General features: G+C 41.4%; 1 protein-coding gene across 1 annotated transcript in view; it reads left to right on the top strand.

The window, feature by feature from the left end:
• Window positions 1–22,280, top strand: part of NF1 (neurofibromin 1) — a 191,913-nt gene that overhangs the window by 17,156 nt on the left and 152,477 nt on the right. The window contains exons 2-7 of the mRNA XM_075852828.1: window positions 3,324–3,467; window positions 5,143–5,226; window positions 8,248–8,438; window positions 12,654–12,760; window positions 12,904–12,971; window positions 18,353–18,428. Coding sequence (XP_075708943.1) covers window positions 3,324–3,467; window positions 5,143–5,226; window positions 8,248–8,438; window positions 12,654–12,760; window positions 12,904–12,971; window positions 18,353–18,428 — 670 coding nt within the window. The remainder of the gene's footprint in view (window positions 1–3,323; window positions 3,468–5,142; window positions 5,227–8,247; window positions 8,439–12,653; window positions 12,761–12,903; window positions 12,972–18,352; window positions 18,429–22,280) is intronic.

The following is a 22,280-nucleotide window of genomic DNA, read 5'->3' as shown; positions in this document are numbered from 1 at the left end:
TAAAGTTGAAACAGAATCATTTATATACAATATTTTAGTATTTTATTATGGAATCTGATACCTTGGTTAAACTCACTAGTTGCTAAGGAATCCTGTTTAAAGGGATAATATATTTTTTACAGATTTCAATGTTTTTTTTTTACTTTCTATGTTGATATTTATGTTTTGATCTTATGTATTTGGGTGTTTTTGATATTTATTTATATAATTGGTTACATTTGTAATAGAGCTGTGTGCGTCTATGGCCGTGTCTCCAGCCTCAGCCATGACGGCACCTGCAGTAAGCAGCCTGGTTAGCATTGTCTTTAGCAGTCAAAAACCGTGGGCTAAAATAGTGAAGCGAGGGTTTGAGAGGCTTGTAGCTGGACAGCACCATGCAGCAGTCACCAAACAGTGGACACTTTGTTTGAATCAGCCCGGAAAGCATTCTTCCGCGGTCACACACCAATTGGTTTTACATTCGTTAACTATTGAGCTTGTGGCGTTAACTGAAATGTTTCTTTGTTGAAATTAACTTGACAAGGATTTTGTGGAGAACAAATGGGAATCACTTGCCACAGTTAGCCAATGCTTTTTCTTTCATAATTGGAAAATACAGTGGACATATTATGTGCTGCAGTAGGGAAAACAATCTAGGGCTCTTTTCACTCTAGCGTCATGGCTCCGGTTACCGACAGACCACGTTGACTTATAATTGGGTCTGTCTGGGTTTTGATGACGAGAATAGCACTGCAAGCTGCACTATTCTTGCTGTCAAGTGATGAAAACCACAACGGAGGCTCTTAAAACAGATGTGAGCCGAGCCATAAGGTGCCCATACATTTACTTCCAGTGGATACAATACGGTCCATGATCATGTGATGGACACACAGGTGCTTGGCTCATTAGTTAGTGTGTGTATTAGAGCTGTGACACATCGGCACCAGAGGCTACAGTTGATTCTGCAGCAGCATCAGTGTTTGCAGGTAAGTAGCTACATCGACTTACCTGCTAACGCCGATGCTGCTGCAGAATCATCTGTAGCCTCTGGTGCCGATGTGTCCTCGCTCGTCCGACACGATGCAGGACCTGTGAGTGACGTCACAGCGTGATCTCTCGAGAACACGGCTGTGTCTGCACTGTCAGAAGCTGGGCGTTCTGAAGAGAAGTGGATGATACTTCTCGTCAGAACGCCCAGCTAGTAAAAGTAGTAAAAACGCCCCGATGTACGCACATAATACACGCCCACTTGGACTTTTACTTTGAACACGCCCACTTGGACTTTTGCAAGCCTCATTTGCATAACTACAAAAATGGTCATAACTTTGCCAAAAATGCTCGTTTTTTAAAAATAAAAACGTTACTGTAATCTACATTGCAGCGCCTATCTGCTGCAATAGCAGATTGGGGTTTACAAAATCTGGTGACAGAGCCTCTTTAAAGAGGCTCTGTCACCATATTATAAGTGCCCTATCTCCTACATAATGTGATCGGCGCTGTAATGTAGATAACAGCAGTGGTTTTTCTTTTGAAAAACGATCATTTTTGAGCAAGTTATAAACCGTTTTAGATTTATGCTAATTAGTTTCTTAATAGAAAACTGGGCGTGTTTTTACCAATTCACCAACTGGGCGTTGGAGAGGAGTGTGTGACACTAACCAATCAGCGTCATGCACTTCACGTTGTTCGAGCCCTGTGTTACAGTGTGATTGTGCAGTGAAAGAAGCTAGGCTGGAACAATGAGAAGTGCATGACGCTGACTGGTCACTGATTGGTCAGCCTCATACACTCCTCTGTACAACGCCCAGTTGGTTGGGGTATGTGCACACGAGAACTGCCTTTTACGTCTGAAAATACACTGTTTTCAGGAGAAAACAGCTGCGTCGTTTCAGACGTAAAAGCTCCTCACATTATGCGTGGCGTCTTTGACGCTCGTAATCTTGAGCTGCTCTTCATTGACTTCAATGAAGAACGGCTCAAATTACGTTGCAAAGAAGTGTCCTGCACTTCTTTGCCGAGGCAGTCAATTTACGCGTCGTCGTTTGACAGGTCGTCGGCACAGTACGTCGGCAAACCCATTCAAATGAATGAGCAGATGTTTGCCGATGTATTGGAGCCGTATTTTCAAACGTAAAACGAGGCATAATACGCCTCGTTTACGTCTGAAAATAGGTCGTGTGAACCCAGCCATAAAAGTAAAAACACGCCCAGTTGGTCATTAAGAAACGAATTAGCATAAATCTAAAATTGCTCATAACTTGTTTAAAAATGATTGTTTTTCAAAATAAAAAACACTGCTGTTATCTACATTACAGCGCCGATCAGAATATGTAGGAGATAGGACACATAATCTGGTGACAGAGCCTCTTTAAAGAGGAACTTTAACCTGCCTAAAAAAATGCAATTGACATCCCAGTTATATTGCAGTCGCCTCACAAATTCTGATGGTTTTTATTACTTTCTTCTAGCCCCACCGTTCCTGAGATATCCAGGTCGTTAGTTCTGTTATCCGATAGGCAAATGAGTCCTTTGACTGTCAAGTGGGCAGTTACCCCTTATGAAGTGATAGGTGTTATCCGCCCACTTGACAGTCAAAGGCCTCATTTGCATATCGGGCACCAAAACTTACGGCACCAATATCACAGCAACGGTTGGGGCTAGATGAAAAAAAATAAAAAGCGACACTCTGTGAGGCGACTGCAATATAACTGGGATGTCCGCTGCAGTTTTTTGGGCAGATGACAGGTTCTATTTAAATCAAGTTTTTCTGTTTAAACATATTTATTTTAGAATATTTCTTAACTTAATCTTCCTGTTTTGTAGAGATCACTTCCCAGCTGTAATCTTATTATCAGGGTTTCACTGACAGGTAACACCTATATATAGATAACACAGGATTAACCATTGACTATAGATGATGGACACAGCTCCCCTCCTAGTCATACCTGCACAGGTCAGAAATCATGCCTGGAAAACTCCTGATCACAGGTTTCCTATGGTCCATCTGGCTGCTGTAAAGCAAATCTCTAAAGGCAGTTCACAGCAGCTCAGACAGGATGGCTGACCCCATATCCATGCAAAGAAAATAGAATGAAAAAAAATCTACAGTCAAAAGAATAAAAACCAAATATTTCACCATCTGCCTTTTAATAAGTAGTAAAATATAGATGATAAAGAGATTTTAGTCCATGTTACTTTTCCTCGGCAGAAATGACCTGAAATCCACATCAAAATGTTTGTACAATCGTATTTTAGTCATTTCCGAGGTAAAGCAGCGTTTTCAGTTTGGAACATATGCAATGCTTTTGAGAACTTTCTATATATTTCTTTTTTCTCTTCTGCAGCTTCCAATTAAAGCCGGGCAGCAGAATACACACAGCAAAGTCAGCATGGAGCACAACAAGGAGTGTCTCATAAACATTTCAAAGTACAAATTCTCTCTGGTCATTAGTGGACTGACACACATCTTAAAAAATGTCAACAACATGGTAAGTTTTAAGTAAATGACTGCAATAGTGGTCTTGATTCGATATAAAGGGGTTGTCTGAGAGTTCGACATTCAACTAGCTGCAGCAAATGTTATAAAAAAACAAACAAAAAAGCCAAAGCATTGGGTATTTAAGAGGCGATTCTTTTTTTTACAATTTTTCTAACATTTTCATCGTTTAGTCCAGTTGAGGTTCTATGTAGTGGATTATACTTTGTCTGGAGAATATACAGTAAATAGAGCCAATAATACGCAGACTACAACTACACAGATTATTGTCACAGACCATAACAATATACATGTTATGTGTTGTACATCTGACTGCAATGCAGCTTTGTTATTAAACTGATATTTCCACAATTTGATACAAGCCATGCAACTCTTTGACCGTGAAGTAACATAAAAGTTGCATGTACCTGAGGCTTAAGAAACAAGACACGCTTCCATATTCAGGATCTGTATTCTTTCCTTATAGAAAAGGTCCGGATTATGGAGCCAGTGTATCTTTGTGGAGCTTATTCACACATGCTTATTTCTAAAATGTTGTATTTCTACCCACATTCCTTATTATTCCATATATAGCATATGACATCGTGTGCTGTATAATGGTCATTGTCCCCATATTTAAGTCAATAGAAGTTTAGAAAAATATTTTCTTGTCTAATATGTTTTTATATGCCTGTTTTATATGACCTGTAAGGCCTCATGCCCACTTCCGTTTTTTCCTTCAGGGTGCTAACCGTTTTTTTTGACGGCTAGCACTCTGACCCATTCATTTCAATGGGGCCATGCACACTTCAGTTTTGTTGATAATCCCGTTGTTCCGTCACGACAAAAGTAGAGCATGTCCTACTTTTGTCCGAGATTCCGTGACCGTGTGGCCCATACAAGTCGATGGGTCTGTCAAAAAAACTGAAGGCACACGGAAGGCATCCGTGTGTGATGGAGCCGTTGCCTAGCAACGGCCGGGCGGGCAGAGGTACACATAGAGACCGATACTGCACTAATCGGCAGCCCCTTCGCTCTATCAGCACTGATAGAGAGAAGAGGCTGCTGATCAGTGCTGGAACGCAGCGATAGAAAGAAAAATAAGTTCATACGTACCCCGGCCTGTGTCTTGGTGACGGGTGCCTCTTCTAACATCCAGTCCGACCTCCCTGGATGACGCAGCAGTCAATGTGACCGCTGCAGCCTGTGATTGGCTGCAGCGGTCACATGGTCTGAAACGTCATCTCAGGAGGCCGGACTTGAGGAAGAAGCAGGGAGTTCTGGGTAAGTAGTAACTTTTTTTTGTTGCAGGTTTTTTTTTAATGAAACATTAATAATCTATATTGTGAGCGCCGCGCATGGTACTCACTGTCCAGCGGTAGTCTCTGTCCAGGGTCTACACTGATCGGCAGTAACTCTTTCAGCACCCTGGACAGTGACTACCGCTGGACAGTGAATACCATGTGCGGCGCTCAGAATATCGTGTACATAGTGTGAATGGGAACCGTTTCCTCTCGGAAACTGAAACACAGAAGTGTACACGGAGTACACACGGGAAGTACACTGATCCAATCACGGACCCATGGATCCGTGAAAAACGGCAGTGAAAACGAGGATGGAAGTGTGCACGAGGCCTTAGTCAACTGTCTATATAATCTGTTGCAATGTCTGTTTTTTTTTTCCCCCAGAGGATATTTGGAGAAGCTGCTGAAAAGAATCTTTACTTGTCACAGCTGATTATATTGGATACACTGGAAAAATGCCTTGCTGGGGTGAGTATTTTAAATCCAAAAGGTTTCCAACTATGTAAAGGCACTCTGCCCACTTTACAGGTGCACTTTAGGCTCTGTTCACGTCAGATATTTGATGTACGTTTGACATATACATCTGGAGCACTTCCCGATGCATACTCTATCATTGGCCAAACGTATGCCAATTGTCCTGCTATTTTGTCTGGTATGTTTTCTTTTCTCTTTAAATTAAATGAAAAACGTAATAAAAAAAAATAAAATAAAATGTATGCAGTGTTTTTTTTTTACAATGGCAGTCCATGGTTGACATATACAGCTGTATATACATTAAAGGGGTATTCTCAAAGAATGTACGTCATGTCCACAGGATATGCCATAGATGTCTGATAGGTGTGGGCACCAACCATGGAACCTGCACCTATCTCCCGAAAAGGGGGATGCATTACACGGACAGCCCATTGATTTAAATGACAACTGTGTCATGCTTGGTTTCCCCTGAGGTGTCGCTGCAGGTAAATTGAACATCTTCTGCTGGGCTTCCCCGCTGATTAATGCTGAGTCTTCTTGCAGCAAGACTCCCCGTAATCATCTCTTAGTCGGAGGACCCTTGTAGAAAAAAAGGATTGTCCAAAGCGGTCAACCTTTTTAAATAACATGTTCTATAGATTTTACTTTTATGTCCCTCTTCTGTCTCTGGTTAAAAAATATTTAGGTATGTCAACCAAAAATTCTAATTTTTAAAAAAATGTAAACTTAAAAAGCAGCCTCTGACAACCATAAGATATCACAAAGCAAAGAACATTGAACGAGAAGCCAGTAGAGAGAGAGAACAATATAAAATAAAACCATCTTTTGACACAAGTGACCTATTTGTTCACCGTTTTATTGTAGGAAAGCCGTTTTTCTCAAGAAACCCGGCTTTATTTTATGGAAAGCAATTCGAATTAAAATGATCTGAAATAAAATTCCCCCTTTATTTATTTATTTTTCTATTGTGACCGGGGGAACCAGTATCATAATGGGATTAATAACCTGTCCAGACACATGAAGCCAGTGGAATATTCTACATCAGGATAAGGTAGCAGGAGGAATAGAGCACTTACCCTTTGATTAAGTAAAAATGATATTGAGTTCTTCCGCCAATGGAACATAAATTTGGCGGCATGCAGCACATTTCTAAGTGCATTTTACATTTCCTTTTGTTTGCATTGTATTTGCGAGTGGAAAGATAGGAGAAGTGCAATATGTTTTCTTACTGTCCGTCCTGCAACAGCTGATCTTGTCATCGCCAGACAGCAAAGATGGCTTTTCCAGGTGTTTCCTAGTTTAATAACCCCGAACGAACCTCCCTTGGGACACCCCGTCCGTAATTCTGCTCATAGTGTGCAGTTCTTCCAAATTTCTATGACATTATCCTAAATTTTCTGTTCATTTCTAAACAATACAATTGTGTGTTTGTGATAATAATAATAAAACATCACTTAAGATGTAAAGTAAAATACTAGTAGCTCCACAAAAACCACAAGTATTACATGCGTGTTTAGCTGCAGTTTTGGTTTTGAAAGATATAGCTTTCGAATTTCTGCTCTAGGAAAATGTTAAAACCGCCTTTGAGGCAAAATGACGCATTTCTGGTACATATTTGCAAAATAGAAGGCTTTGGATTCCTTGCAGTATACAACGGTATACGTTGTTTGGCATACTGATATGTCTGCTGTTGGCTAAAAGTGTGGTGTGAACTGAGCCTTATCTATACAACCTATAAACTAGGGACTTAGAAAGACCAGGCATTTATTGACAACCACGCACTTCCATTGATTTTAAAGATGTGGCATAATGATTTGGTAGTACAATTCCAGACTTGAGGACAAATACTCTAGTTGGTAAGGGCTGAATGTAGGTGCTCTCAAGGGACCCACAATTTGGAAAGGTGTAGTATAATGTCCCTATAGCTGCCCCCACACAATATAATGTCCTTATAGATGCCGTTCACACAGTTTAATGTCCCTATAGCTGCCCACTCTCAATATAATGCCCCTATAGCTGCCCACACTCGGTATAATGCCCCAATAGTGCCTAATGAAAATAATATACATGCTCGCCTAACCCCGTTCCAACGACTAGTAGAGGAGATCCCACTGCTCCTTTGGCCTGTGTGGCTCAGCACATATATTTTTTGTCTGCTACACTTCTGCCATATACTAGCGTTTTCAGGTATCCTATTGGTCCACAGTCCCCTCAATGCCCACCCAATTTACTACTGGTTAGCCTCCATGCCCACGCGCCACGGCAAATGAACAGTGCCCACCCCAATGGTATATACACGGATGATGGGGGTTATATAAAGGGATGATGGCAGGCTGGTATATACAGGGATGTTGGGGGTTATATACAGGATGATGGGGGTAATATACAGGGACCCCCATAATCCCTGTATATACCAGCCTGCCATCATCCCAGTATATAACACCCATCATTCATGTATATACCATTAGGGCGAGCACTGAGGCTAAACAATAAGTAAAAGGGGCAGGCATTCAGGACACCGTAGATCAATAAGCTGCCTGAAACGCTGTTATATGGCAGAAGTGCTGCAGACTCAGAAAATATGTGCCAAGTGTCACAGTCTGGAGGAGCAGAGTATGTATTTTATTATTTTTATCAGGCACTATTGGGGCTGTATGGGGGCATTATACTGTGTGGTGTTAGCTTTAGGTGACATTATGATGTGCGTGGGGGCAGCTAACTGACGGTTGCCTGCTCTACTATATGTTTCAACTGGGGGGAAAAAACGAAAAAAAAAAAAAAAATGCACAAGGTGACTTCGATTATCTGCGCTGAATTTCGGTTTAGTTTTTTTCCGATTAATTGCCCAGCCCTATTCCACGGCTATTAGCTGATCATGTTTTAAGGTCCCAAGCTTGATCAATCTGGCTAAGGGAAGTCAGTAATGTGGTGTTTTACTATTAAATCCTGTAAACACAAGTACTCCATTTGTGTTAACACAAGACATTTCAGCTTTTCACTTTTTATTTTTTTCAGCAACCGAAAGACTGCATGCGATTGGACGAGACTATGCTTGTCAAGCAGCTGCTACCTGAGATTTGCCATTTTATTCATACTCATCGAGAGGGCAACCAGCATGCAGCTGAGCTCCGGATTTCTGCATCAGGAGTCCTGTTTTCTCTAAGCTGCAATAATTTTAATGCGGTTTTCAGTCGTATTTCTACAAGGTGTGAACCTTTATTGAGAAGTATCTAAAAGTGAATTTCTAGAATGAGTTAAATCCTGGATTGCACATGGTATTAATAATGGTTCAATTTTATTGTACTTAAATCTACTGTAAGTCTGGTAAACTGGAAGTACAGGGGCACACTTTGAGCAAATGTAAAAAAAAAGTTAGAGGCTCTGTCACCATATTATAAGTGCCCCATCTCCTACATAGCCTGATTGGCGTTGTAATGTAGAGAACAGCAGTGGTTTTTATTTTGAAAAACGATAATTTTTGAGCAAGTTATGAGCAATTTTAGATTTATGCTAATGAGTTTCTCAATGGACAACTGGGCGTGTTCTTACTTTTTACCAACTGGGCGTTGTACAGAGGAGTGTATGAGGCCGACCAATCAGCGACCAATCAGCGTTATACACTTCTCATTGTTCCAGCCTAGCATGATCCACAGCACAGTGTGATTGTGCAGTGAAAGAAGCTGGGCTGGAACAATGAGAAGTGTATGACGCTGATTGGTCAGCCTCATACACTCCTCTGTACAACGCCCAGTTGGTAAAAAGTAAAAACACGCCCAGTTGTCCATTGAGAAACTCATTAGCATAAATCTAAACTAGCTCATAACTTGCTCAAAAATGATCGTTTTTCAAAATAAAAACCACTGCTGTTATCTACATTACAGCGCCAATCAGATTATGTAGGAGATAGGGCACTTATAATGTGGTGACCAAGGCTCTTTAAAGGGTTTTCCCCATCTTAAGCATTTATGGCATATCCATACCCTCCCCTATCAGGAGGACAAGGTTTAGTTGCCACGTGCTCCCCTGAATTCAACGAAGAGCTCTATGGAAGTCATGGAAAGAGCACTGCTCTGCTTGAGGGTCCCTCCTATTATGCATATGCCCTTTATGCTTAATGGGGTTATCCGGGGACCAAAAATTGCATTGCAATAATCTTTTTATGTGAACTAAGTAACATACTAACATACTAACATACTTTAATTAAAAATTCTGTACTAAATGGTTCAGTTCAAACCTCCTGAATTATTCAGGAAGTGCTGGAGCTTTTCTAATAATGATGATACTCCGACACGACCCCACGTGACTGTGCTCTTGCTTCATGTGCTGTTCGTGAACATGACCGCAAGGGGCTGTCACATTGCCTATTGCTTGAGTCCCGAGCAGAGCATCAGCTAGCGCTTTGCTCGGGACTCCAGCACTGCTCCCGACCTCCTTATTTGGTCAATTAATGGGTTTCCCATCGCTGGAGTCCTCGCGCAAAGCCTCAGCTGATGCTCTGTCTGGGGACTCCACAACTTCTGCCCACATCACTGTCACTGTCCATATATGGGCATTGACGTGGGCAGAGCAGTACTGGAGTCCCCAGGCAGAGCATCAGCTGATGCTTTGCGCGGGGACTCCAGGACTTCTGCCCGTGTCACTGTCCATACATGGACAGTGACGTCGGCAGCATTACCGTAAATTCAGGGACTTCCTATCGCTGGAGTCCACGAGCATCAGCTGATGCTCTGCTCGTGGACTCCAGCGATAGGAAGTCCCTGAATTTACCAAATATGGATGTCGGGAGCAGTGCTGGAGTCACGACCAGCACATGAAGCAAGAGCTCAGTTAAGTGGGGCCGTGTCGGAGCATCGTCATTATTAGAAAAGCTCCAGCACATCCTGAATAATTCATGAGGTTTGAACTGCACCATTTAGTATAGAATTTTTAATAAAAGTACATTAGTAAGTTACTTAGTTTCACATAAATATATTATTGCAATGCAATTTTTGGTCCTCAGATAACCCCTTTAAGATTGGGTACTTTAATATTTTTGTGAACTCTCTCCTACAAGTGAGAGAAACTTAAAAACAGTAGAGCGGCTGAGGATTGACATAAGCTACCATCACAGGGCTATAGATGAATTCATGCAATGTTCCTGCTTTGAGCACTGCTGACTGCATAATAAAGAAAAATACTGTCTCTGCTTGTGTTGAAGATGTATAGACATAGTTTTTTATATATATATATATATATATATATATATATATATATATATATATATATATATATATACAGTGAAGGAAAGAAGTATTTGATCCCTTGCTGATTTTGTAAGTTTGCCCACTGTCAAAGACATGAACAGTCTAGAATTTTTAGGCTAGGTTAATTTTACCAGTGAGAGATAGATTATATTAAAAAAAAAACTGAAAATCACATTGTCAAAATTATATATATTTATTTGCATTGTGCACAGAGAAATAAGTATTTGATCCCTTTGGCAAACAAGACTTAATACTTGGTGGCAAAACCCTTGTTGGCAAGCACAGCAGTCAAACGTTTTTTGTAGTTGATGATGAGGTTTGCACACATGTTAGATGGAATTTTGGCCCACTCCTCTTTGCAGATCATCTGTAAATCATTAAGATCTCGAGGCTGCCGCTTGGCATCTCGGATCTTCAGCTCCCTCCATAAATTTTCGATGGGATTAAGGTCTGGAGACTGGCTAGGCCACTCCATGACCTTAATGTGCTTCTTTTTGAGCCACTCCTTTGTTGCCTTGGCTGTATGTTTCGGGTCATTGTCGTGCTGGAAGACCCAGCCACGAGCCATTTTTAATGTCCTGGTGGAGGGAAGGAGGTTGTCACTCAGGATTTGACGGTACATGGCTCCATCCATTCTCCCATTGATGCGGTGAAGTAGTCCTGTGCCCTTAGCAGAGAAACACCCCCAAAACATAATGTTTCCACCTCCATGCTTGACAGTGGGGACGGTGTTCTTTGGGTCATAGGCAGCATTTCTCTTCCTCCAAACACGGCGAGTTGAGTTAATGCCAAAGAGCTCAATTTTAGTCTCATCTGACCACAGCACCTTCTCCCAATCACTCTCAGAATCATCCAGATGTTCATTTGCAAACTTCAGACGGGCCTGTACATGTGCCTTCTTGAGCAGGGGGACCTTGCGGGCACTGCAGGATTTTAATCCATTACGGCGTAATGTGTTACCAATGGTTTTCTTGGTGACTGTGGTCCCAGCTGCCTTGAGATCATTAACAAGTTCCCCCGTGTAGTTTTTGGCTGAGCTCTCACCTTCCTCAGGATCAAGGAAACCCCACGAGGTGAGATTTTGCACGGAGCCCCAGATCGATGTCGATTGACAGTCATTTTGTATGTCTTCCATTTTCTTACTATTGCACCAACAGTTGTCTCCTTCTCACCCAGCGTCTTACTTATGGTTTTGTAGCCCATTCCAGCCTTGTGCAGGTCTATGATCTTGTCCCTGACATCCTTAGAAAGCTCTTTGGTCTTGCCCATGTTGTAGAGGTTAGAGTCAGACTGATTAATTGAGTCTGTGGACAGGAGTCTATTATACAGGTGACCATGTAAGACAGCTGTCTAATGCAGGCACCAAGTTGATTTGGAGCATGTAACTGGTCTGGAGGAGGCTGAACTCTTAATGGTTGGTAAGGGATCAAATACTTATGTCTCTGTGCACAATGCAAATAAATATATATAATTTTGACAATGTGATTTTCAGGTTTTTTTTTTATATAATCTATCTCTCACTGGTAAAATTAACGTAGCCTAAAAATTCTAGACTGTTCATGTCTTTGACAGTGGGCAAACTTACAAAATCAGCAAGGGATCAAATACTTATTTCCTTCACTGTATGTGTGTGTGTGTGTATGTGTATATATATATATATATATATATATATATATATATATATATATATATATCCAAGAAGAAAATTCAGCAGCACTCCAATGATCAAGGGGAAAAAAGGTGAAATTTATTGTGCCAACATGGCAATGCAACGTTTCCGTCCCACCTTGGGACCTTTCTGCTTGAGAAAGGTCCCAAGGTGGGACGGAAACGTTGCATTGCATTGTTGGCACAATAAATTTCACCTTTTTTTCACCTTGATCATTGGAGTGCTGCTGAATTTTCTTCTTGGATATACGTATGGTCTTTGGATCGGGACTATCAGCTGGCACCCTTCATTACTGGAACCTGTACATTGAATCAGAGTGCTGCCGTTTTTTCTACTTGTGTATATATGTGTGTATATATATATATATATATATATATATATATATATATATATGTCCACAAACCAATTATATATGTGGAGCCCTCTGTGTTGTAATATATATTTTCAGTTGTCTTATTTTTACTACACTAGTAAATTTATGGGATTTGTATTCATTTTGCTTTCTGAAGGCTACAGGAACTGACAGTTTGCTCAGAGGACAATGCTGATGTTCACGATATAGACTTGATACAGTACATCAATGTGGACTGCGCAAAACTTAAAAGACTTTTACAAGGTTAGTGAGATGGTTACACAGTATGCCAATGCTACCAATTTATGTGGTATTTAGCCCCCTAATACAATGCATTTTTCCTAGTTACTGCAGTAATATGATGTTACTACAGTGGTAAAGCCTTGACTGATCCTTTTGTTTTTTAGAGACAGTCTTCAAGTTTAAGTCGCTTAAGAAGGTGGCCCAGCTGGCAGTTATCAACAGTCTTGAAAAGGTATACATGACTGAAAAGTTAAAGGGTTATTCCCAAGTTGAGTCAATCTTTTTTTTTTTTTTTTTTGGCAATCTATGCTAAATTTAATAAAAAATAATTTGATGTTAAAAATTTGTAAAAATTCATTCCCTAACTGCCTTTTTTTTTAAAACTTGATAACTCAGCTAGTGCTGGTTATCTTTTCTAAAAAGGGGCGTGAGCGGCTTGATGTCAATCAAGCCGCTCTGCAGTGTGCGCGCTTCCGACGTTGCTAGCTAATGTAGTTCTTGCAGCATCGGGAGAATGTTCGTCTCAACTAGGCATGGCAAGCCTAGTTGAGACGAACACACCGTGAATTGCAACACCACGGCACCCTTCACACACACACACACACACATATATACACAGACACAAACAGTACCTTGAGCGGACCGCTGACTTCTCCCAACTGGTGGCCGGCCCGGCATCTAATGCGCATGCGCCGATATGCGCGTTCATGCTAGAAATGAAATCCTTTACTAAGGACGGAGAGGATAGCATTGCGCATGCGCGGCCACCGCTAAAGGTAAATAGCGGTGGCCGGATCCCTAGACAAAGAGCTACAAACAGAGTGGGACGGACAGCAACTTCAAGCAAGAATATCCCGAAAACGACATCGCTGGGCTAAAGACAGGTAATTACAAAAATTATTATCTTTAGAGGGGTGAGCTTAAAGAGGCTCTGTCACCACATTATATGTGCCCTGTCTCCTACATAAGGAGATGGGCGCTGTAATGTAGGTGACAGTAATGCTTTTTATTTAGAAAAACGATCTTTTTTAAACCACTTTATTAGCGATTTTTAGCTTTATGCTAATGAGTTTCTTAATGCCCAAGTGGGCGTGTTTTTACTTTCGACCAAGTGGGCGTTGTACAGAGCAGGTGGGCATTACGGTCACCTACATTATAGCGCCGATCTCTTTAATAGCTACATTTTTGTAGATGGGAATAACCCTTTAAAATTACTGCTAAGAATTTTTATTGGTTCTTTAGATGCGATGTGTTCTAACATCATACATAAAAACTGTATTATATGTAATGGTTAGTGAAGGTGGAAATGTTTTAGGGTTAAAATGTTGACATGAATGTGTTCTTTATCTATTTTTCTTGCTCATTGAATTTAGAATTCATTTTGAAACAATTTTTGTAAGCCACAAAGAGTTAGAACTTTATATTATTTTGATATGTATTACTAGGTTTATCATTATATAACCAAAAGTATGTGGACACCCTCCTTATTGTGTGCAGGTGTTTCAGTTGTAAACCGATGCATAATATCACGCACACAGCCATGCAATCTCCATAGACAAACATTGGTGGTGGTATGGGTCATACTGAAGAGCTCAGTGACTTTAAATGTGGCACCTTTTCCACAAGTTAGTTCCTGAATTTTCTTCTCAACCACGAAGCAGTAGACTATGCAAACTCAGGACGGGGCCTCCAAGTGTTAAAGAGCCTGGCACGAAAAATGACCCATCCTCTGTAGAATCACTCATTACGGAGTTCCAAAATGTCTCTGGAAGTGACCAGCACAAGAACTGTGTCAGGAGCTTCATGAAATGGGTTTGCATGGTCGAGCAGCAAAGTATGGCGCAGTGCAATCACATTTCACGATCTGGCAGTCTGAGACTAATCTGGTTTGACACATGCCAGGGGAAAGCTACCTACCGGAATGCATAGGGCCTACTGTAGGATTTCATAAAGGAAGGATATTGGGGCTGTTTTTCAGAGTTTGGGCTAGGCTGCTAATATTAACCCTTTCCCGTCGTAAACAACTTTTAGATTTCAATTTTCGTTTTTTCCTCCCCACCTTCCAAAAGCCATAACATCTTTATTTTTCCATCGATATAGTACTATGAGGGCTTGATTGTTGCGGGACGAGTTGTAGTTTTTTGTAGCAACATTTATTTTGCCATATAATGTACTTGGAAACGGGGAAAATGAAAAAAAAACAGCGATTCCTCCAATGTTTTTTTACGCGCCGTTTTTACGGAATTCACTGTGCAATTAAAACAACATGTTAACTTTATTCTGTGGGTCAATGCGATTACGGGGATACCAAAGATATATAGTTTTTTCTATATTTTACTACTTTTGCAAGTAAAAACCTAGGTGTATAAAAGAAAATTTATTTTGTGCTGCCAAATTCCGAGAGCCATAAAAATTTTTATTTTTCCGTCGATTAAGTGGTATGAGGGCTTAAGCTGTAGTTTTTAATAATACCATTTTGGTGTACATGCGACGGTTTGATCACTTATTTCATTTTTTGTGGGAGATTAGGTGACCAAAAAAATAGAGATTCTGGCGTTTACAATTAGTTTTTTTTTTTATGGCATTCACCGTGCGCGTTAAATAATGATATATTGTAATAGTTCAGACTTACGGACGCGGCAATATCAATTATGTTTATTTTATTTTTTTTACTATGCTCTAGGGGGAAAATAAGAAAAGGTTTTTTTTTTTTGTACTTTTAATATTTTTTTTTTTTTTTTTTTTACACAAAAAAAGCTTTAACTCATTTATACTTTTTTTATTTTTTTATTAGTCCCCCTAGGGGACTTCAACCAGCGATCCTTAGATCGCTTGCACGATATACTGCAATACTAATATACTGCAATACTAATGTATTGCAGTATATCGTGATACTGACAGGCATCTATTAAGCCCTGCCGGAGGCACAAAGATGGCGGACCTGGGGGGCGTTGCGGGGGGCGCGATGAGCTGTTAGAGGGGGTCGCCCCCCTCTTTCTAACGATTTAAATGCTGCGGCTGCTATTGACCGCAGCATTTAACTAATTAAACGAGCGGGATCGTGCTCGAGCGCGATGCCGCTAGTTACTCTGAAGTGTCGGCTGTAACAAACAGCCGACACCGGCATCGTATGGAGCGGGTTCACTCCGTGAGCCCGCTCCATACTTCCCCTACCCGACTATGACGTAACTGTGTGTCATATGTCGGGAAGGGGTTAATGTTACAGCATACTAAAACATTTTAGATAATTTTATGCTTCCAAGTTTGGGAAAGGCCCTTTCCTGTTCCAGCCTGACTGCCCCTGTGCACAAAGCGAGGTCCATAAAGACATGGTTCGACAAGTTTGTGCAGGCCACTTGTGTAGCTACACACCAGAGCCCTGTCCTCTGTAAAAAGGTAATAAAATTAGCAAAAATACAAAATGAAAGGCAGGTGGCCAAGGATAGTAAAACAAATCCCAAAAAAGTCTTCAAGTATATAAATGCTAAAAAGCCCAGGTCTGAACATGTAGGACCCCTAGATAATGGTAATGGGGAGTTGGTCACAGGGGATCAAGAGAAGACAGAGTTACTAAATGGGTTCTTCAGCTTTGTATATACAACAGAAGAAAGAGCAGCTGATGTAGCCGGTGCCAGTGTTGTTAATACATCAGTTGATATAATGAATTGGATGAATGTAGATATGGTCCAAGCTAAATTAAATAAAATAAATGTGCACAAGGCCCCGGGACCAGATGGGTTACACCTTAGAATTCTTAAAGATCTTAGTTCAGTTATTTCTGTCCCCCTTTTCGTAATATTCAGAGAATCTCTAGTGACTGGTATAGTGCCAAGGGACTGGCGCAGCGCAAATGTGGTGCCTATTTTCAAAAAGGGCTCTAGGTCTTCGCCGGGTAATTATAGACCAGTAAGCTTAACATCCTTTGTGGGGAAAATGTTTGAGGGGCTATTGAGGGACTATATACAGGATTATGTGACAAAAAATAGTATTATAAGTGACAGCCAGCACGGTTTTACTAAGGACAGAAGCTGTCAAACCAACCTGATTTGTTTTTATGAAGAGGTGAGCAGAAGCCTAGACAGAGAGGCCGCTGTGGATATAGTGTTTTTGGACTTTGCAAAGGCATTTGACACTGTCCCTCATAGACATCTAATGGGTAAATTAAGGACTATAGGTTTAGAAAATATAGTTTGTAATTGGATTGAGAATTGGCTCAAGGACCGTATCCAGAGAGTTGTGGTCAATGATTCCTACTCTGAATGGTCCCCGGTTATAAGTGGTGTACCCCAGGGTTCAGTGCTGGGACCACTATTATTCAACTTATTTATTAATGATATAGAGGATGGGATTAATAGCACTATTTCTATTTTTGCAGATGACACTAAGCTATGTAATATAGTTCAGACTAAGGAAGATGTTTGTGAATTGCAGGCAGATTTAAACAAACTGAGTGTTTGGGCGTCCACTTGGCAGATGAAGTTTAATGTAGATAAATGTAAAGTTATGCATCTGGGTACCAACAACCTGCATGCATCATATGTCCTAGGGGGAGCTACACTGGCGGATTCACTTGTTGAGAAGGATCTGGGTGTACTTGTAAATCATAAACTAAATAACAGCATGCAGTGTCAATCAGCTGCTTCAAAGGCCAGCAGGATATTGTCAAAAGAGGCATGGACTCGCGGGACAGGGATGTAATATTACCACTTTACAAATCATTAGTGAGGCCTCATCTAGAATATGCAGTTCAGTTCTGGGCTCCAGTTCATAGAAAGGATGCCCTGGAGTTGGAAAAAATACAAAGAAGAGCAACGAAGCTAATTAGGGGCATGGAGAATCTAAGTTATGAGGAAAGATTAAAAGAACTAAACCTATTTAGCCTTGAAAAAAGACGACTAAGGGGGGACATGATTAACTTATATAAATATATAAATGGCAAATACAAAAAATATGGTGAAATCCTGTTCCATGTAAAACCCCCTCAAAAAACAAGGGGGCACTCCCTCCGTCTGGAGAAAAAAAGGTTCAACCTGCAGAGGCGACAAGCCTTCTTTACCGTGAGAACTGTGAATCTATGGAATAGCCTACCGCAGGAGCTGGTCACAGTAGGAACAGTAGATGGCTTTAAAAAAGGGTTAGATAATTTCCTAGAACCAAAAAGTATTAGCTCCTATGTGTAGAAATTTTTTCCTTCCCTTTTCCCGCCCCTTGGTTGAACTTGATGGACATGTGTCTTTTTTCAGCCGTACTAACTATGTAACCTCGTCCAACACCTCTGGGATGTATTAGAAGGCCAATTTCGAGTTCGACCTTCTCTTCCAACATTCGTGGCTGACCTCACAAATGCTCAAATTTTGTCTGGTAGGGCACAAATTCCCACAGACACACTCCAAAATCTGTGAAAAGCCTTCCCAGAAGAGTGGAGACTTTTACAGCCTCCACTCTTCTGGGAACGAACTACGATTAACGGCAATGATTTGGGATTGGGATGCCCAACAAGCTCATATAGGTGTGATGGTCAGGTATCCACATACTTTGGGTAAAAGTTAATGGCAATATATAGTTGTGTGACAATTGAACAGAATAATTCTGAGGTTTTAATTTGTTTTTCAGGCATTCTGGAATTGGGTAGAGAATTATCCTGATGAGTTTACCAAATTGTACCAGAGACCTCAGACTGATATGGCAGGTAAGACTTCTTAAACTAATACATTCGCACACAATGCTTTCGATTTTAAAGTTTTTTAAATATAAATAATTTGCAATATGGAAGTGAATGTCCTTTCTCGGTCGTCTCGTTGGGAGGACACAGACTGTGGCTCTATGCTGTTGCCACTAGGAGGCTTGAAACTAAGAACTAGTTTTGGCCCCTCCTACAGACAGCTAATTCAGTCTTTGCTTTTGTTTTATTTTTTTCCCTTTTTGGCTAAAAAAGGGGTGTCGCTGTCCGCGACCATTTCCTTTTAATGGCAGGCTCACGGTGTCTCTTTCACTGCACTTGTGCCCCCCTGCTAATGAGGACAAGAGCACAAGCTCCTCTGCCGCCCACCAGCCCAAAGTCCCCCCCCCCCCTCGACAGAAGAGAGTGCACTGAGTGCGTGTCCCTCCTGGTTCTCTTCATACTGGGAGGGAAAAAGGTATGGACCCTTTCCATGGAGAGTAAGCATGATGACCATCCAGATACCCAATCCCCCCTCCCCAAATTACCTTGACCTGCCAGTACCGCAGAACATCCCTCCTCCTTGTTCTGGATACGTGCTCCGGTTGCATAAATGGTGCATCTCCTGAGCGCGTCATCAAGGCACCACCGGCAACACGCTGCGGCATCCATTTCCTGGCCGTTCTGCCATTTTAGGCCTTTCTCCATCCTCCTCCTCTTTGTGGGCCGGAGTCTGTTGCGGCAATCAGTTGTGTGCAAGCCTAACTCTGTCTTCTCTGCAGGGATTGGAGCATAGTCATCACGTGACTACTGGCATCCAATCGTGTCATGTTAAGAGCGGCCTTTCCTTCCCGCTGTGCAATTTCAGTTGGGCAGACGAGCTGGATACACAGGACCTCCTGCTGAGCCTTGCTGCTGTTACCCCTAGGACAGCACCACACTCATTGGAACTGGGTAGGATCTGCCCTTGGCACAAAACTTTTCCATCTGGTCTCCTCCCTCAGACTTTGAGTTGGATATTCCTCATCAAGAGGCCATAGAACTGTGCAGCCATTCCCCCCTTCATTAAAGAGGACCTGTCACCAGGTCCTAACATTGAATTTTACATATGTTACCTTTAGCACGCTCCCCACCTCTTACCAGCGCTGTTTTTATTTATTTTGTCTTTGGCTCCCTGTTGCTTTGGCTCCTGGTATGGTAATTCACTGTAGTTAGCCAACAGGGCATGATCTCCGTTTTATCAGGGTGGACCCATCTTCACTATCTCTGACTCTATCCAATCAGCAAGAGGCAAGAATTACAACTTATTATGCATTCTCTAAGTGCCACAAAGTTTTCATATGGTCAACCTACTCCTCTGTGCGATGCATTCCGGCCTCCAAACTAAGCATCCGTTGCTCCGCCATCTCCAGCGTTGCCCATGCCTAGTGGCCGTTCGGGGTCTGCTCCATCCCTTTCTTGGTCATCGGTGACCTAACTAATGTCACCCAGTCCATTATGGGCAACCTGGTTTGTCTTTTAGACCAGCTCCCTGTAGACTCTGCATTCACGTTCTCCTCACGTGGCAGGCCCTAAAACCGGCTAGATCTGCTTGTTCTCCCCCGCCATCTGTGTAGCCCTCAATCCACAAGTTTTCGTCTAGAGGTATGACTGCACCCACATGATTAATTGTAAAACAGAGATCATCTAATATCCTTACCCAACGCAGCAATCAAAACGTCCTGGCCCAATAGATCAGTCACAATTTAGCTGAGTAATCCTCCTAGGTTGTATGTCACTCACAGTATTTATGTTCCTCCATGTGATTTAACATGATCTGTTTTAAAAACAGAAACATATAAAAAGGGTAATTAAAATCATGTAACGTTACAAGGGTCAATATTTCCATAATAAACCTAATATACCCATTCCATACTAAAAAGGGTTAACACTATAAGGACCCTGGAAAATTTTTGTGGTTTGTGATCACTTGTCCATGTGGTCTCATCTATGTGGGTCCATTATGGAAGTGAGGGCATCTATCAGTAAACATTTCTTTGAAAATACACACGGTTAGTGAACTCAATTTCAGAGCTATTGGTCGTGCCCCCACAAAGAAGAGGTGGTGATAGACAACAATTTGTAAAGAAAAAAGTTGAGGTGGATTCATATGTTGGATAGGGTATTGGATATTGAATATACGTTACAAGCAAACACATAAGTTGGTATAGATTCCAGGTTCCTTTATAGTGTTATCTCTTTTTAGTAAGGAACGGGTAGATTGGGTCTATTATGGAGACTTTGACCCTTGTAAGTTTACATGATTTTAATCCTGGCGTTTTTGTATGTCTCTGTTTTTAGAACATATCCGGTTAAATCACCTGGTGGATCACATAAATATTGGGCGTGACTTACAATCCAGGAGGATAAATCCGCTGGAGTGTGCCTGATCCACTGGGCCAGGACCTTTTGTTTACAGTGTTGGGGAATGATATTCGTTGATATGGGTTCAAACTTACCGATGTGGTTGTCTATAGGTATAAATAATATCAACTGCTGAGCAATATGTAGATAGATATTTCATTAAATAACATCATGGTAGAAAATCTTGTGGATGTTATATATGTATGGTATGCTACAGATCTATATTGCCTTATGTTATGTAAGCTAAGGTGCCTCGTACGTACACGTACTATGAGGTCCTGACTTGGCATACCTAAGCAGTTGTATTTAAGAAACACCATGATATTAAACTACCTTATACAGTAAATTCTACTGGCCAACATAGATCTAAGAAGGTGGTTGGGAACAGGTCAAGGTCTCATACAGGTTGGTGGTGGGGTAGATCGGCTTCCACAGTTTTTCCTTTTTTTTTTTCTTTTAGAACTATAAGAAACACAGTAGATTCGCCTGTGCAGTGTTTTGATTTAAACATCTACTTAGTTACCTTGATGATGGTCACATGACCGCTGGTGCTAGCGTCTTAGATTGTCTGCTAGAGCCTCGGGTGCAGTGGACCCTATGGGATTCTTGCTCATGGAGTGATCTAGGTCGCATTCGTAGATATCACAATGGGCACCTGGACTTACCTTGGCGTGTACTACACGTGATATATTATGATGTATGTATAACTTAAAGGGAATTATGTAAATGATATGGACATCTGTGTGGATGATGTAACTGCTTTTGATTGGATTAGCAATTATTGTTTAGGCTTTATATACCCTGTCTCTCTAGTCACATTATTATGCTTGATAAAGAACCCTGTGTGGGTCAAAACAGCTTGTATTTTGATGGAAGAATAAATACATCATTGTTTGGACACCCAGTGGGATGCTGTCACAATTTTTATACTACTAAACCTCATCAATGCAGTCTGGGACACCTTGCAGGCCACGGATCCTAAATTTCCCCTCCACCCAAAAGCAGTCTGCTTGCACCCACTTAGACGGTGTCACAAGTTTTTTCTCTCTCACTTAGCGTTTGAGGACATAGTTTCCAAGCTGTAAAAACACCCTGACTAGAAGTTCTTCTACCACTCGGTTGGATATTATGTACCCCTCTTCAGAGGTTGCCTCCTCCAAATGGTCGAAATCGCCAGTGGTTGATCCTGCTTTCTCTCATCTAGCCAAGACAACTACTATCCACATGGCGGATGCAGCGTCATTCCGTGATCCACTGGACCGCTGCATAGAGTCCTTCTTTAGGTCCTTCTTTAAAGCTACTGGCTCGGTCTAGACACTGATTCTTGCTATTGCTTGGGTCATCAGGGTTTCCACTGAATACGCTCACCAATTCTGTTAGGTTATTCTTTCAGGGGTACCTGAAGAAGCTTTCCTTGGCCTGCATTTACCACCGTTCTTGAAAGACCAACATACATTGGTGCGGGGATCAGAATCTCCC

The sequence above is a fragment of the Rhinoderma darwinii genome, chromosome 2 (assembly GCF_050947455.1).
Source record: "Rhinoderma darwinii isolate aRhiDar2 chromosome 2, aRhiDar2.hap1, whole genome shotgun sequence".
In the NCBI taxonomy this organism is placed as follows: Eukaryota; Metazoa; Chordata; class Amphibia; order Anura; family Rhinodermatidae; genus Rhinoderma; species Rhinoderma darwinii.
Note: the sequence above shows the minus strand (reverse complement) of the source record. Positions and strands in the feature narration are given on the sequence as shown.